The 15,785-nt window shown below is 41.1% G+C and overlaps 1 protein-coding gene across 7 annotated transcripts in view; it reads right to left on the bottom strand.

The window, feature by feature from the left end:
• Window positions 1-15,785, bottom strand: part of ncalda (neurocalcin delta a) — a 69,216-nt gene that overhangs the window by 4,493 nt on the left and 48,938 nt on the right. For all 7 annotated transcript variants that reach the window (XM_030749620.1, XM_030749624.1, XM_030749619.1 and 4 more), the window contains 2 exons: window positions 9,384-9,794; window positions 920-1,025 (listed from right to left, as the gene is read on the bottom strand). In XM_030749620.1, the coding sequence (XP_030605480.1) occupies window positions 920-1,025; window positions 9,384-9,761 (484 nt within the window). In that variant the 5' untranslated portion in view covers window positions 9,762-9,794. The remainder of the gene's footprint in view (window positions 1-919; window positions 1,026-9,383; window positions 9,795-15,785) is intronic.

The following is a 15,785-nucleotide window of genomic DNA, read 5'->3' as shown; positions in this document are numbered from 1 at the left end:
TTTGAATCTCATGATTCTTTGGCTGCATCTTAGAAGCTTCACAGCCTGAAACAGTGCATCCTAGTGATGTCCCACTTCTCACCAAAAGGTGGCAGTGTTGAGACAGGTCTTCTTTCCTCTGACCATTTAACAGAGACTGAAGCTGTCTCCCCAGGAGTTGCTCTCCACTTGTGATTCTCATTAAAAGAAGTAAACGACACTTACATGTTTTGGTCAGTACGCTCTGTTGCTCTCACTTTATCTTGCCATCTTTGTTCTGCTGTCACTTTTCTCTCTATTCCTCTCCTCCGATTTCTCCTCCAACCCACTCTATCACTACCCCACCCCACCTCAACAAAGTACTCACAAATTCATCATCAGCCAACTCTCTTTCTCCAGTCTTATTTGTGTCTTTCCTCTACTGAGGGATAATGACATAGAGCATTAGTGTTGTACCAGAGAGCTGCATGAGTGTCCATAGTCTGTGTGAAACCTGTGTGTTGTGTACAGTCAGGTCAGTTGTGAGCTGGCAGTGAATGGCTTCTTCAGGCTGGAGCATTGGGTAAAGGAGGACTATGATGGCAGCTAACAAGGTAGTAGTTATAAACTGTGTGCCTGTTGCTCTTCCTTTCATGGAATCAATCAATAAACTTTTGTAGCATGAGAAAATTTAAAAGCCTTTTCATTTCAAGTCAGATCACAAACATTTGGTTTATGTTGCGATAAGAAGGTATAACCTGCACACTAGTAGATTTAATACATATGGAACGAGGAGTTAACTTTTCATCCAGGGTTATAAACGTCTAAAAGCAATTATCAGTGAAAGAGAGCCATACACGCCATACAATACATTAAAATAGTCTTTGTGCACTTCACAGTATGTGTGAAGTATGGATCATTTCATCTACTGGGAGAGTACTTCCTGATGAGGCCAGCCTACCGTCTCTGTTGGTGTCCATCTGCCTGAAGATCTTCTCTGTTCTCTTCTCAGGCGTCGACTCGTCCTCAGGCATCTTCATCACGGAGGACACCATCTTATATATTGCCTACAGACAAAGGCACAGTGAGGTCAGATATATTTGGTGTGAATATCTGAGAGGTCACAGCTCAGCAGACTTTCACAGATATTTCAAACTCATGGTAGCTGACAGGCGTGACTCTGGCTATCATTTTTGTATTGGATGACTTTTCATTGTCACTGTAATTCTAATGAAACATCTTGTCTCCGTCTGCCTGCATGCATCTCAGATTATGTGATATGTTATGTGACTATAAAGGCCTTTACACACCGGACGCGTAAATTCCGTGCGAATGTTTCGTGCGTTAAAAATATTTTTCGGACTCGCCTGTTTTTAATGCAGCCATTCACACCAACCGCGTCATTTCACAGGACGATTTTGCGGCATTTATTTTTTTGGATCAAGTTCGATTTTTCTGACTTTTGCAAGCGAACAAACTCGTCTGACCAATCAGAGCGCTGCATTTAGTAACCTGTGCTCATAGCTCAAAATGTACTGAATATACAGTGATGTGGGAACAATAAACTCGTACTCTTTTACCTCAGACACACAGCTACACGCTGTTCTGAGTCAGTCGGCTCGCTGATATTATTCTCTGCCTCCTCACATGTGGTCCCAACTCTGCCAACAAGAGCTCAAACTGTCCACTGATAACCTGAAATATGCGTGAAAGCAGCCGTGATGCAGCTTCAACTCCGGGATCAAGCCATGAAACTCTGCCTGCTGCTGCTTTGTTATGAGTTGGATGAACCCAGAATCTCTGTTAATTCCTTCTCTTGTTTAACAACCTCATTACATCATCGTTTGATGTCGACTTCATTTCTTTCACCGTGAGTTTTATGAGGGCGATTTATTTGCAAAAACGCAACGCGTCCGCTGTGTATGTAGGTTACACGACAAGTTCGCATCCGAAAGATTCGGAATTTCGTGTCGTTTTTACGCAACGCATCCGGTGTGAAACGGCCACAATCTCTTCCTATTGACTATATTATGCATCTTTAGTCTCTTTTTTTATGATGATCGTATGTTTTATGCTCTGTATTCGTGTATTCACTCTCCACATTTCTTTTTAATGGGACCACATTTGCAACTACATTATCTTATTTTTGGACCGCACTAGAGTAGCTTTGCATGATTCACAGTTCATAATAATGCTTATTTATCTTAAACTGGACACTGGTGCAGTTCATCTATTCATTCAATGTCTGAAACAAGACATTTTTCTTGTGATTGGCTGATTGGCTGTCCCTCAGATATCTGCTCTCACTGACATAATATAGAACCAAGAGCAGAAAGAAACAGCCCAAAACCAACCTGAACCCTGAGCTTTTGGCTCACAGGGATTACTTTCATTTACGCTGGCAATGAGCACTCATGGCTGTAACACTGATTAAGGAACAACAGATGTCCACTTAAACCAATATCAGTTCTGATCCCACAGCCTCAACAAGTTTTTCCAACATTTTTAAAAACATTTTTTCCCCATGAATTTTCCCCATGACACATTTATGATGGTTTATCCATGATTCAGCTAGTTTTAACTATTTAACATCTGGACAGGCTGCCAGTCTGTCATACGGCATGTGTGTTAGGTAGACAAACCAATGTGTTTAATGTGGATCAGTCTCATCATCACTGATTCTGGATCAACTGAGTAAGGTCAGCAGCGTAAAGTCAGCAAAGAGTATTATTGGAAAATTCCCATAACATCACATCAGAAACACTGTGATTAGATAACAGAATACACAAACACACGTTACCTTTACCAGGCTGCAGGTAATCCCACCGGCTCATTATTTGTTTTATCATTTTTCTTTCTAAAGCTGAATTCTTAGGAAATGTTAGCAGTACTTTTCTTTTCAGCCTTCAGAATCTCTGCTGCTTTCCCTCTTATTATACTCAAGATCCATTCAGACCAAAATCAACAAGGTCCTCACTTTGCCCTGTTGCAGTGTGGCTTGACAGCAGTTAACAGAAATCACCGTTTGGAAACCACTCTCAAGGAGAGAGCACAAACCCTGAGGGATCCCGGAAAGCTCACACAGTTGCGTGTGAGGTTTTCTGCACACAGATTATGTAAAGAGTCCCCTGTGATATTTCGTTTATTGATATTAGGGACATTTATTCTGACAACCATATTTCTACAGTAAGTCCACCTGTTCAGAGCTGATTCCAATATGCCAGCTTGTTGCACTGCTTCACCGCTCTGCGACTGCATATTTGTGCTTTAGGTAGGGAAGCTTGGAGACAAACATGCACTCTATTTATCAGTGTTGTGTCTCCTCTGCTTTCTGTTGCATTGCAGGCTGTTTGGCAGTAAACAGTGAAATCACAGCCCACTCTATCTGTCTCTAATAAGGAGGCGGCTTTGAGGGGAATGGGAGCTGACATGTGAACAGAGGAGGGCTGATTGTGATTACAGTGCAGAGAGAGCTTTATATAGGTGCTGGGATGGCCGCCTATTACAAAGTGGCAGGGCATCTCAGTTTCCAGGTCACAGTGGAGCTCGGTGACAAGGAGCAGCCACTTTGGAGCTGGGCCTGGTATTAATTGACATCCTTCAAAGTGCTGTGAGTAAAGTTAGCTGGTTATTGCATGCTAGGGATTTAGCTGCTTCTCAAATCCAGCAGAGCAACATACAATAGAATAAGCTCACATTTCTAAATCCCCAAATTACAAGCAGCTGGTAAGAAGTGAAGCGATGACTATCCACTGTCAATATTCTAGTGGACAATCCTCTACTTGTTGTTTTAAAGGTTTAGTCACTGCTGACCAACAAGCCTCAGCCCTTCCTGTCTCGCTGACCAGTTCAATAATGAGGATATCATTCAGCAGCTCGAGTCTCTTAAGGTCCAACAATATGTGTGTTACTGGATGCTGCTAATGCCAAACTGCAGAATGAGGACTGCCGACAAGTGCTTAAGTGTTACTGGGTCTTTTAGCAATTACAAATTTGTGTTTAGTCACTGGTTCTGTCCTGACATATTTTAAACATTCAACTGTGCTTCCTCCTTAATCTTAACCCAAACGACCTGTCGGACTTTAGAGCAATCTCTACCCTACCTTTTTTTTTGTCTAAAGCTCTGTAGAAAGTCGTCTTCCAACAAGTGCAGTCTTATTTAAGATTGAATGGCACTGATGAGATTCTGCAGCCTGGATCTGAACCACATCATAGCACTGAATCAGCACTTTTATAAGGTTTTGATGCTCTTTTGTGTACTTCTGATGCTGGTCATTCACCCTGATTTGGACTACTTGAACTTACTGCTGCATTTGACACACTGGATCATGAAATACCGATTTCCCATCTTCAACATTATATTGCCCCGTGCAACGCCGAAGGTCAAATTCAAGTTGCTTTATATGAACAAACTTGACTTGAGAACTGCAGTCGGGCTCGTTCTGTGGGATGAAAGACTCAGCGGGGAGTCAGCTGATAATGTCTTGTTATTTATTTGTCACAATGTAAAAAGTTCGTAGATTTGTGCAATTTGTAGAGTATTTATCATCATGTGCCTCCTTTGGAACGCACTCATAGATCGTTTCAATAGGTTCACATTAAAAATTAGGAAGTGTGCCATCAGTGACAGTATAGCATTGGAAAAGAAGGATGGAAAAGGCCATACATTTACTTACACTTATAATTGTTGCACTAATAAAACATTGTCCAATACTTTTTCCCTATATTGTCAGAAATATCTTTAATTTTTTTTTTGAAATATTGTGAAATAATTTTGAGGCTATACTGTTAGTGTCCTAAACCAAAACTAAAGCCAACTCCTCCTTTCTTCCCCTGCATCCAAAGACAACAATCTTTGCCTTAATTAGTCGAGTCTTTCTGTGGTTTTCTCTTCACATATGACACTCTGCCAAATGCTGTATCCTCCCTACAGTAATTGTCTATCTCCATCTCAACTCTCACTTCCCACTCTCACTTTGGATTCTTGTTATATCTCCTGGATATTTTTTGTTTGTCTGCCAACAGTCTTCTCATAATTGATCTGTACCGCCCGTATAGGTTTTTCCATTTTAGACTCGAGCTTCAGCCATCTAAGTAGTCTACAACCTGAACGTCACAGGGAGAAGGAAGGCTCTTTCATAACTGTTGAGCAAGTACACAATATTGTCTCCCGTGAAGCCAGAAACAGAGTCACAGCTGTGTGAGGGCAAATAGAGAGAAAAAGCACTCCAAGCCAATGCTCTAGACCAGGGATCCTCAAATCCAGGCCTCGAGATCTGGTGTCAGGTCTTAGATGTGTCCCTGATCCAACACACCTGATTCAAATGGCTGAATTACCTCCTCAGTATGCAGTCAAGTTCTCCAGAGTCCTGCTAATGACTTCTATATTTGACTCAGGTGTGTTGGATCAGGGACACATCTAAAACCTGCATGTCACGGGACCTCGAGGCTGGATTTGAGGATCCCTGCTCTAGACTAAAACCTTATAAGTGTGAGGGAGAAAGAGAGCAGGATCACATCAGGATCTTGGTTTTTTCCATTCCCTCAGAAAGAGACCGATGTGGAAAAGCACCACTGACAGAGGAAGAAATGCAAAGAATGAAGGAGGGCTTCAACTTGGTGATTCGTATTTGCGGAACCAGCTGGGCATCGTTTGAGTTGTTCTGTAGTAAGTACACAAGCACAACGCAAAGTCTCTCGCCTCACCCTCACACCATAGTTGAATATGTTTCCCACGGCGACTTTATCCGCCCGAGCAGCGATCTATTAATGCACCCTGCTATTCTGTTCAATCCCCTAAATTACTAGTATGAATACTCTCTGCCATCTTCTTTTTTTTTGCCAGTTGAGACAATGGACTTCCCCGTGTGCCTGTCTGCTCTGCTGAAGGCACCGCATTTCAGATGAACAGTAGACAGAGGTTAGATATCCACTGTTCAGATTTTGTCATTATCTGAAAAGGATGATCCAGGCTGGCTGTGATCCACCCAATTACTCTGACAACAAAGCTAATTATGAGCATCACCAGCATTTACACACTCTCTGCAGGAGAGAGCATTAACTGGAAAAAGCCTGAGCTCCCAGTCACTATTGCAAATAGAGGTGAGCATGCACAGAAATCATGAAGACCACTATTGGAAGAATGACTCAGTGTGAAGCACTGGCAAGTCACACAAGATGATATGTAAGATTATTCTCTCACAGGAATGTAAAAGGAGAATATGAACTGCTTTGAAAAGACAGTAAGAAGAGCTCATTTGATTGTTGCACTAGTGTGAACAAGAAGTAAAAGACAAACACAGAAGTATTTACTGTACTCAAGTGCATAAAACGTTCTCTAGCTATGAGGATTGCTTCTATTCCTTAGACAATGCACTGGCTCTGTTAGGATGATGTTTAGCATGCAGTGTTTAGCATGTTTACTTAGTTTTAGTATGCTAACATTTGGATAAGTGAGGATGTCACAACTTTGGAGGTATTTGGTAAAGTATTAAACATTTAAAACTTGATAATAGCGCTAGATTCAGTCAGTGGACCAACAAGGCGATTGCAATTCATCCTCAGCTGGACATTCATGAATATAATAAACTAATACCAGGACATTTCACTCACACAGCAATACATGGGAGCAATATGGTGGTGCTGCAAGGAAATATCAGGTAATCAGAAAAGTCAGCAGACATTTGGAGCGATAAGGTCAGAGGAAGACTGCAGAGCTACTACTGTTAACCCGTCAGCATCATCAGAAAATGGTTGCATTCACCTTTAAGAGTCACCTGTCAGATCTGCCCTCTGATTCTTCTGGAAGCAGTGTGTAACTGTGATCACACTGATCTGTAGACTGTAGTCAGATTCAAGACCTTATCCTCAGGATTCTTTTTAACTTTCTTTTAAAGGTCTATCTGAAAACCGTTTTCTAAAGTAAAGAAAAGCTTTTAAAAGTAAAACGGGTGGCAGAGCCTTCAGCTTTCAGGCCCCTTTTCTGTTAAACCCTCCTTTAGTTATGCTGCAACATGCCTAGGCAGCGAGGGGCTTTCTATGATGCACCGAGTTTCTTCTTTACTCACCTCTTTTCACACTCTCTCTCTTTGTTTATACCCCACTCTGCATTTAATCATTAGTTATTATTAATCTCTAGCTCTGTCTCCCCCCTCACCACGAACAGGCTCAGGGAGTGGCAGATGACTGCCACTCCCTGAGCCTGGTTCTGCCGGAAGTTTCTTCCTATTAAAAGGGAGTTTTTCCTTCCCACTATCGCCACCGAGCACTTGCTCAGATGGTGTCGTCTGATTGTTGGGGTTTTCTCTGTAAGCAACTTGACGCAGCTGTTGTTGTGAATCACTGCTATAAATAAAATAAAATTAAACTGAATTAAAGCCAGCCTTTTCTCTGCTTTGAACCATAGTCCACAAGCCAAACATGAGCACAGATGAATACAGCGTGTATGCGTGTGGGTCTGAGACAGAGAAATTAAGATGGCACTGGGGTCTTCATAAACATGCACTTTAGCAAAGCATTACCTACTGCAACATACTTGCACTCACACACATTCCTTCAGCATTCTTTATATCTAACTCACTTCAGCTGAATAGATGTGAGCATCTGAGTCATTGCTTTCAGTTCTTTTGCCCTTGTGCACAGGGCCACCTTTTAATGGAAAGTGGGCAGACGGTTTATGGCGTCAGTCTGTAGAAAGAAGTGTCAGAGTGAATCAGAATCATGGTGGTCTTAAAGTAATGAGACTAATTTAGCCTCGAAGCAATTATAGGTGAAGCAACACACCCCGGCTCAGCTCAGGTCTAAACAGTGGTGCAGATTGTGGTGAGAGAATGTAATATTTAAACACAAATCAAAGCTCTGTGCATTGGTGAAAATAAAACCAATTATTTATTACTGTTAAAGCTGCTAAAATTGATATATTTTTTAGAGCGACTAAGGGTTAATCTACAGCATGTATTAGGGGATGACTCACAGCAACCACCCCAAACACATTAAACACTATTCAGACCATTTTAGCATCTTTCAATTTTTATTTGCTTACAATTATCCACCAGTATATCACTGCTTAATTCCTTTTAGTCACCTCCTCCTCAGTCGTATACACTCATAGTAACAGACATAGATGTGTACTAACATGCACACACACTTACACGCTGCATTCCTTTTGGCTTAATCTGCAAAAATAATTGCTTCTTCTCATTGCTTCCTGTTCCGTCTCCATCCCGCCTTCCCCTCATTATGAGCAGACTTCACAAAAATGGCCTGTTTTGAAAATGACTCCGATGCTGAAGATTTGACGAGTGTAATTTAAGTGGAACTATAGCAGGAGAAACTGGAAAGTACGTAAATGTGAAGGAAGTCAAATATAAACTGAGTTTGTGTGTGTGTGTACATGAAATAGTCTGTTTACACGAAAGGCTTTTGCAGGAAATGCCACCCACACTCGGCTTTTATCCTGGTTTTCTTTCTTAAAGGTGAGCTGTACCTGGCTCCACAGGAAGCAGAGAAAAAAATTATTCCAACTTATTAAAAAGAAAAAAAAATCCTTATTACAAAATGTGCAGAATTTAGATAGAGTTGTATATGTTTCTTTTCTTTTCTTTTTTGAAGGTTTGAAAGTCTGCCTAGTGTGCCGAGTTTTTCAGCCTGCCTTCATTATCTTAATAAATGACAACAGGTTAGCAAAGGCTTTTAACACAGAATGTGGATTAAAACAGTCGTACCTCCTCATCTGCCCAGCGTAGGGCAGTTTCTGGCAGCTATGAAAGAACCCGAGGACTTGCAAAAAATGTGCTTATGCCTATTTTGATAAAACATGCAAACGTGACAGGGGAAGAAATAAAAGAACCTGTGAGCCAACAGCATACAGTAGGTAGTTTAGCCAGTGTGGATTAGACTGAGCCTGAGTTGCATTTGTTCCTGTAAAAGGTGTGGAGCAGATGGAAAATCTGCTCTTTTTCTTTCATGATAGGGCTGAAAGCCACATTTAAGATGGAGTTGAGCTAATGAATCTCTGACTGTTTCCAAAACTGCTTTTACTTGGCAGGACAATGAATGTTTCCAATCAATCCAAATGCACCTTTTAAATACACTGACATTTTAATGTTGGCAATAAATAAGGCCCTGAATGTTGAATGACGTATATCTCTCAGAAATCATGTGAATGCGGAGGCACGTCCAGCTCCGTGTCTATATGAACTTCCTTTCACCCTGAAGCTGAGCTGTGGGTCCTGTTTTTAAAATGCCACCACAGTTTTTTTTCTAGCCACATGAAGAGTGTTATGGATTCAGTGGCAGCAATGTTAAGTAACGCTACAGTTAACGTTAACTATGCCACCTTGAGGATGTGATGTGAGATGTTCTTCCTGGTAGGGAAGATTTTCTGTATATTAGACCCTTATCCGTAATATAGACAGAACACTCACCTGCACGATCTCCAGCATCTCAGCTTTACTGATGTACCCGTTCCCGTCCAGGTCGTACATACTGAAGGCCCATTTCAGCTTCTGTTCCAGCTTGCCGCGTGACGTCACACTCAAAGCGATGATAAACTCCCGAAAATCTATTGTCCCATCACCGTTCGCATCAAATGTGCGAAAGACGTGCTCGGCAAACTTCGAAGCGTCTCCGTAGGGGAAGAAGTTACCGTAGATCTTCTTGAACTCCTCCATGGAGAGGTTCCCGCTGGGGCAGTCCCTGAGGAAGCCCTTGTACCACTCCTGGATCTCATGCTCTGTGAAGTCAGTGCTCTCCAGCAGATCCTGCATCACCTCAGGACGGAGCTTGCTGTTCTGCTTCCCCATGTCAGTCGGTCCTGTCAGTCACTTAGCTCACAGCTGGGAGACAGAGAAGACAGCGGGCATGATTTAGGATGTGACAAACATGAATAAACAATGTGCTGTGGTTTCCACTGGCACGCAAGTAATTTTCACTATTTTCTAGTGTTTCCAATGTTACCACTACAATTATCCCAGCTTTATGTTGTAATTTTGTGAGCCATGTTGGATATCCATGGAGGACAAATGTCTATTACTGTGAAGCATGCAGTGAAAGAAAGTTTTTCAAGGATGAGGATCACATACAAATTTTCCACTTAAAAGTCATTTTAATAGCTCAAATTCCACAAACCAAAAATGTTAATATATAAGAAACTCTGTGGTCAGTTTGGCCCTGCACTGTATCATTAACTGGTAAAATCATACGTGTCCTTACAAAACAAACAAAAACCTGTTAAATTCTGAAGTGGGAGTTCAGTATTTGGACACCACAAAGGAGCTAGCTGCTTTGCCTGATATGAAGTAATAATGTAAGCAAACCCCTCAGACATTATGTTGATCACTCCTTTTAAAAAAAAAAAAAAACTAATAGAACTTTCCATGGAAAATAGCTCTGTGTGCTCACAGCATCAAAAGTACATCACGGGTTTAATTACTCCATAAAATCTCTACAAATGTACTCAGCTAAGTATAGATGCACTAGAAGGAAAAGGTGGTGCAGTCAAATGATTTGAAGACTGATCTGCTCAACAAACATCATTCAGATTCATAATCTCTTGAGAGACACAATTTCTTTATTGCCTTCCTGGAACTGGTGGTATTAGTGTTTGCGGTGCAGATCTTTATGAAGCGGATAAAGCTTTATGATGCCCATCTGCAGGGTTTGCAGTTGAAATGTTCATGCAAAGTGAGAACATTTACTGAAAATAGTGACAATGGTGATTCATTAACTTTGTGCATAGAATAAATGGAACATTGTATTACTTTAAGACAGTGCTAATAAAAGTTGTTTGTCAGCTGTCTCATTTAGCTGAGACATTACAGGATGATGGACATTAATATCGTGAAGCATCTCAAGGAGCAGATGGTCATTTGTGTATTTACTTTATTTTATTTGACTACACCCAGTATCCCACTGTTATGTTGTTAGTGTACAAAAAATCAAAATGCCTTATTAACCTCATTCAAACACCTCAGCACACTGTTGCGTTCTTTTTAAAATGCTCTTTCTCAAACAAGGCATTGTTATATAACACCGCTTTACATCTTCTTTTGTATTGCCTGCTTTTATTTGCATGATTATTTCTCCCCTTATTTATTCTCTTTATTACTGTACTGGAGAGCCAGTAAGACATGGAAATACTAACAAGAGTTGCAGCAGTACAGTTAGGAGTTTTTTCTTGTTATCTGCCCTTTTGGTGACACAAACAGGAAGTGCTTGCTCCTAATTTCAGAGACTGTGCACTCATTACACTAACTATACTGTCAATGTATATGTGAGTGTACAATATGTACACAGGCCCATATTTCAGTATCAATGCAATCAAAACATGATTAAAAGAATCAAGATACGATGACCACATATGCTTGGAATTGATTTGTTGAGGCTGTGCACATTTGTGTACAGTATATATTCTGCTCTGTGCAATGTGCTGTTAGCCCTGCCTTGGCCTGCACTCTCAAAAGGAAATGAGTCACTTGTGTCCTCAGAACTACCACGAATAAAAGTATGCTGTAGGAAGCCATAGGAAATGAAAACAACTGCAGAAAGCCTTTTCTTTACATCATTATGAGCATATATACTTATACTATACTTAGCTGAATACCGCAATCTCAGAGATAATGAGAAGAAAAAAAGAGAAGGTGACTACCTGGCAGTCCAATCCACCAACATGTTCAAGTCATATCAAGGTTCAGCCAAGGAAAAATGTCCACAATTGTAAGCAAGGACATTTGAGAAGTGATAAGTTAACTGAGTGCTGGATTATCTGAGCTCCAGCCAGGCTCTAAATCACGGTACAATAACCAGGCAGGGGCTGCACAACAGCTCCCACTTCTCTTCAGTAAACACGGTGATGAAAAGGGCCCCGATGCCTGGGTGCTGCAGAATCATAATCAGCTACTTGAATAGCATGTGAATGATGACATTTTGACATTTTCCTTTGTTTACTTTTTATTGCAGACTTCTGTTAACGCAGACGCACACAGGGTACAACGAACCGCTCAACATTTAAAAAGAAGCACACTGAAAATATGGGATGGGGAGATAGCACAGAGCTAGAGAGTGGCTGCCCATACAGGATGCACACTATAATCCTAAAGAATGAATGCTGACAGAAGTCAAAGAGGACTGAATGGTCAAAAAGCTACAGAAATATGCCAACTTCTCAGCCATTTGCAGGGGTGAACGTACGCAGGGTTTGAACTTCTCTTTTTATTTGTGACTGAGCTGTTCCTGTTGCTTACATGTGAGCAACCAAATGCAGCACTACAAACGTCTACAGGGAGAGGCTGTCCCCATATCTAAACAATTATCATGTCTTGCCTCATGATGTTACAGCTGGACTTTTTCCTCGAGAGTGGCCAATATAAACACTGCATTTCCAACATGGTCAGACATCACAAATCTATTTTTTTCTTTCTCACTGCTCTGAAACAAAATCGCTGTACTTTGAGTTCAATTCTTAAGGTGAAAGGCTGACATGTTTACTATGCTAGGCTTATGGAAATATCATTAGATTTTCCAATATAAATTGGACAAATTGTTATCAAAGCGTTTTACAAACATGGGAAACACAACACTGCTGGCTTCGTCAGTCTGTTGAAGTGATGGCATTCTGTTGTCACTCAGACACACATCACTTTGTGTTAATGTTACTCACAGTTCCATTCAGACATTACCACAACATGAATGGAATGAGCCACAGTACTTGTGTGATATTATTATTATGTGATTTTTTTTTAACCCTTATTCAATCAGGAAGTGAACTTCAAGTGAAAAATATTGCAGGAGGTCAGAGTTTTTTGTGTTACTGTGAGAATTACAGAGGCTGTGTCCTTTATGTAGTTATGTATTCACATTTCAGCAAAACTGTCATTAAACTGTAATTTGCATGTAATGGCCAACTTGACCTCATTCAACTGCAAACTGATAGCAGATCGACTCGGTCTTACTGCCGTTTTATTTTAATGCAACAAAGTTGCTTTGGAGTTAGCAGCAGACCGCAAGTGGTTGCAGACCTGTTGCCCTTTTTCAAAACAACCATTTCGAAGGAAACAAGATAGCAAGCTTATTGCACACAGTCATAATAAATTTGACCGTGCCGCAGTTTCCAACCGCTCTAGTGTGACTGTAGCATTGTGAAAGTGACAGCCACAGAACCGTGCTTCTAATGCACCCAAATGTGGCTGCAAAGCTAGTATAGAATAAGGAGAATTAAGGTACTTGTCTCTACACCAAATCCTTTGTTATAATTTTTGACATTATTCAGAAACAAAAGTTAGGCAGTGCTTACTTTCAGGTGTTTTTGTCAATGCTTCATTGGGGCATTTTCATTTCAGTCTCCTTTTACTAGATGATTCATAAAGTAGACAAGAAAGAATTTCAAGGCCTTTAAAATTAAATGAAAGAAAATGAGTGTTGGCCGTGCAACAGATTGTCGACCTGTCCAGGGTGTAGCCTGGCTCTCACCCTATAAAACTGGTATAGCCTCAAGCACCCCCCCCCCCCCCCCCCCCACACACACACACACACCCCCGACCTGGATAAGTGGAAGAAGATGGATGGATGGAAAATGACGGACACTTATGTGATTTTCTCCTTCATTCTCTGAAGCTGAACAATTGAAGGTTTGGCTGAACAAGTTTCAAAAACTCTGACCTAATGCCAATTACCACACTGACCAAATGCTGAAGGTGCTTCTTCAGCAACTGACCCACAGTGATTACACCAGTCTGTCGCCAAGCATGTCAGCTAATGGAATCCACAGCCGTGACCCTGTCCACTGCTCTAACACCAGCCTGCGTACATACGCAAACACACACACACTTACAAATCTGTAATTAGTGACCCACTGTGCCCTGTCACCGGTTATTATACACTCTATTTCCAGTCTGTACAGATACGCTCACACAGCCCACACACCAAAGCAGCCATGGAACCCTCTGCCAGTCCTGATGACATGCTTAGCTAACCGAGGACGCTGCTGGCAACCCACTTGATGATGACATAGGTTTTCAGCTGAAGCCTGTATGTGTGTGTTTCTCCTGCAAGATTTTTTGGACCACTGGAAATTCTAGTTTTTGTGGCACTTAAATCTTTCACAGGGCTTTGACTATATGTATATTCTTTGCACATTTACAATCAGATAGGTAAACTTATTAAAACATGCAATAAATTGTGTCTCTGTATATTATGGAATGGAGGCATGAGAATGTGCCAAAGGCCACCAAATTTGGACTTTTATGACCAAAACGTTAATCCAGGAGAGAAAACCCCACAGCCATTGTGGCTACTTCTCCCCACAATGGCTGACCATCCTTCTGGAAAATATACAATTGATAGATTAACAGTTTTATTAAAAAGTGATTCTCTCTGTCTTTGGTAAAAATACACAACAGGAAGGTGAAACTCTGATCTAAGAGCCTGGGGGAGCTGGTGGGTAAAAGTGATCCTTTGGACACTGGGTGAAAAACACGGACAGAAATTAAGACAGACATGTCTCTGTGTGTTTATGTATTGAAAAAGAGAGCATGCATATGTACTGTACTGTAGCAGCATTAAAATGAGTAGGCACTGTTGAGTGACAGGACACGTGTCGTGCCTCTCAAGGCTGCCGCATGCTTCAGTGTGCTCTTCAGAATGTCAGATAATGGAAAAGCTGCTTTCTTGCATTTCAGGTTGGGGGTGGTAAGTACTCATAATATATCCTACATTCTTGGGTTAGGTGAGCTTAGATTAATAGGAAGTCAAATCTGAGATTTCTTTACATGCAGAAGCCGTCTGTACGGGGTTCTTGTAAGCTTTAATTTAAGCTGTAATTTTCAGCATGCCTGGCAAGCCATATTCATATTCATATACACTGTATAGTATTTCCCCCACTGTGTGGAAGCTGGTCCTGGATAGTGTATCCAGACTTTGGGCAATATTGGTGATTTTTGCTGGATTTGAGGAAGTTTACACTCTAGCAGAGACCCACAGTAGTCAACATTTTAATTCAGCTTTAATATTTACACAGGCATTTTTTTTTTAAATACAAATTTTAAAGCCAAACCCAGCTGACATTGGAGCAAGAAGCGAGGTGCCTATTGGACATAGTGTCCATCCAGACATTAGCACTCAAGCACAGACCTTTATACTCACAACCGCACCTATGCCAGATTCAGAATCACCAATTGACCTACCATTCATGTGTTTGGACTGTTTAAGGAAACTGGAGCACTTGGACATAAGCCACACAAACACAAAAAGTTCAAGTGAGTGCAGGACACTTTCACTGTTTCACTTTCATTGCTTTTGAGATTAGCTGCTGCTTCTGAAATGGACTTTTTTTTCTGTCACATTTGTCAGTTGACACATTTCAGTTGTTGTAAGGAGAGGGAGAAGCCAGCTGCAGAACCATTTAAACAGCAAACGGACCATCGCTCAAATTAAGCAGATAGTGAATCAGACTGAAATAAAATCTGGGCACATCTGGTTGTCTATGGCTTGCGTTCACATTCAGAATTTTACAGTCCAACCACTTAACTCGCTCACTTGCAATCACCATTTATGCTGAAGAGACTTTCTGGTCACTTCCCCAGTCGACAAAATAATTGTAAAACACAAGACTGCACTCATATCAAACTGTATGAATATATTTATGAGACAGTGATAGGAGAGAGGCAAGGACACTGAAGCAGTCAGAAGTGCAGACGTGGAGCAGGATGAATACACACAAAGAGAAGGCATGTCTCCTATTCCGTAAATATGTACTGCATAAATTTTAATAATATGAATTCACACACCTTTTTTTTCCACTCATCTTTCTACTTTTTGATTCATAAACTCAT

The sequence above is a fragment of the Archocentrus centrarchus genome, chromosome 16, assembly GCF_007364275.1.
Source record: "Archocentrus centrarchus isolate MPI-CPG fArcCen1 chromosome 16, fArcCen1, whole genome shotgun sequence".
NCBI classification, from domain to species: Eukaryota; Metazoa; Chordata; class Actinopteri; order Cichliformes; family Cichlidae; genus Archocentrus; species Archocentrus centrarchus.
The sequence above is the reverse complement of the archived record's forward strand: the minus strand, read 5'-3'. Positions and strand labels throughout refer to the sequence as shown.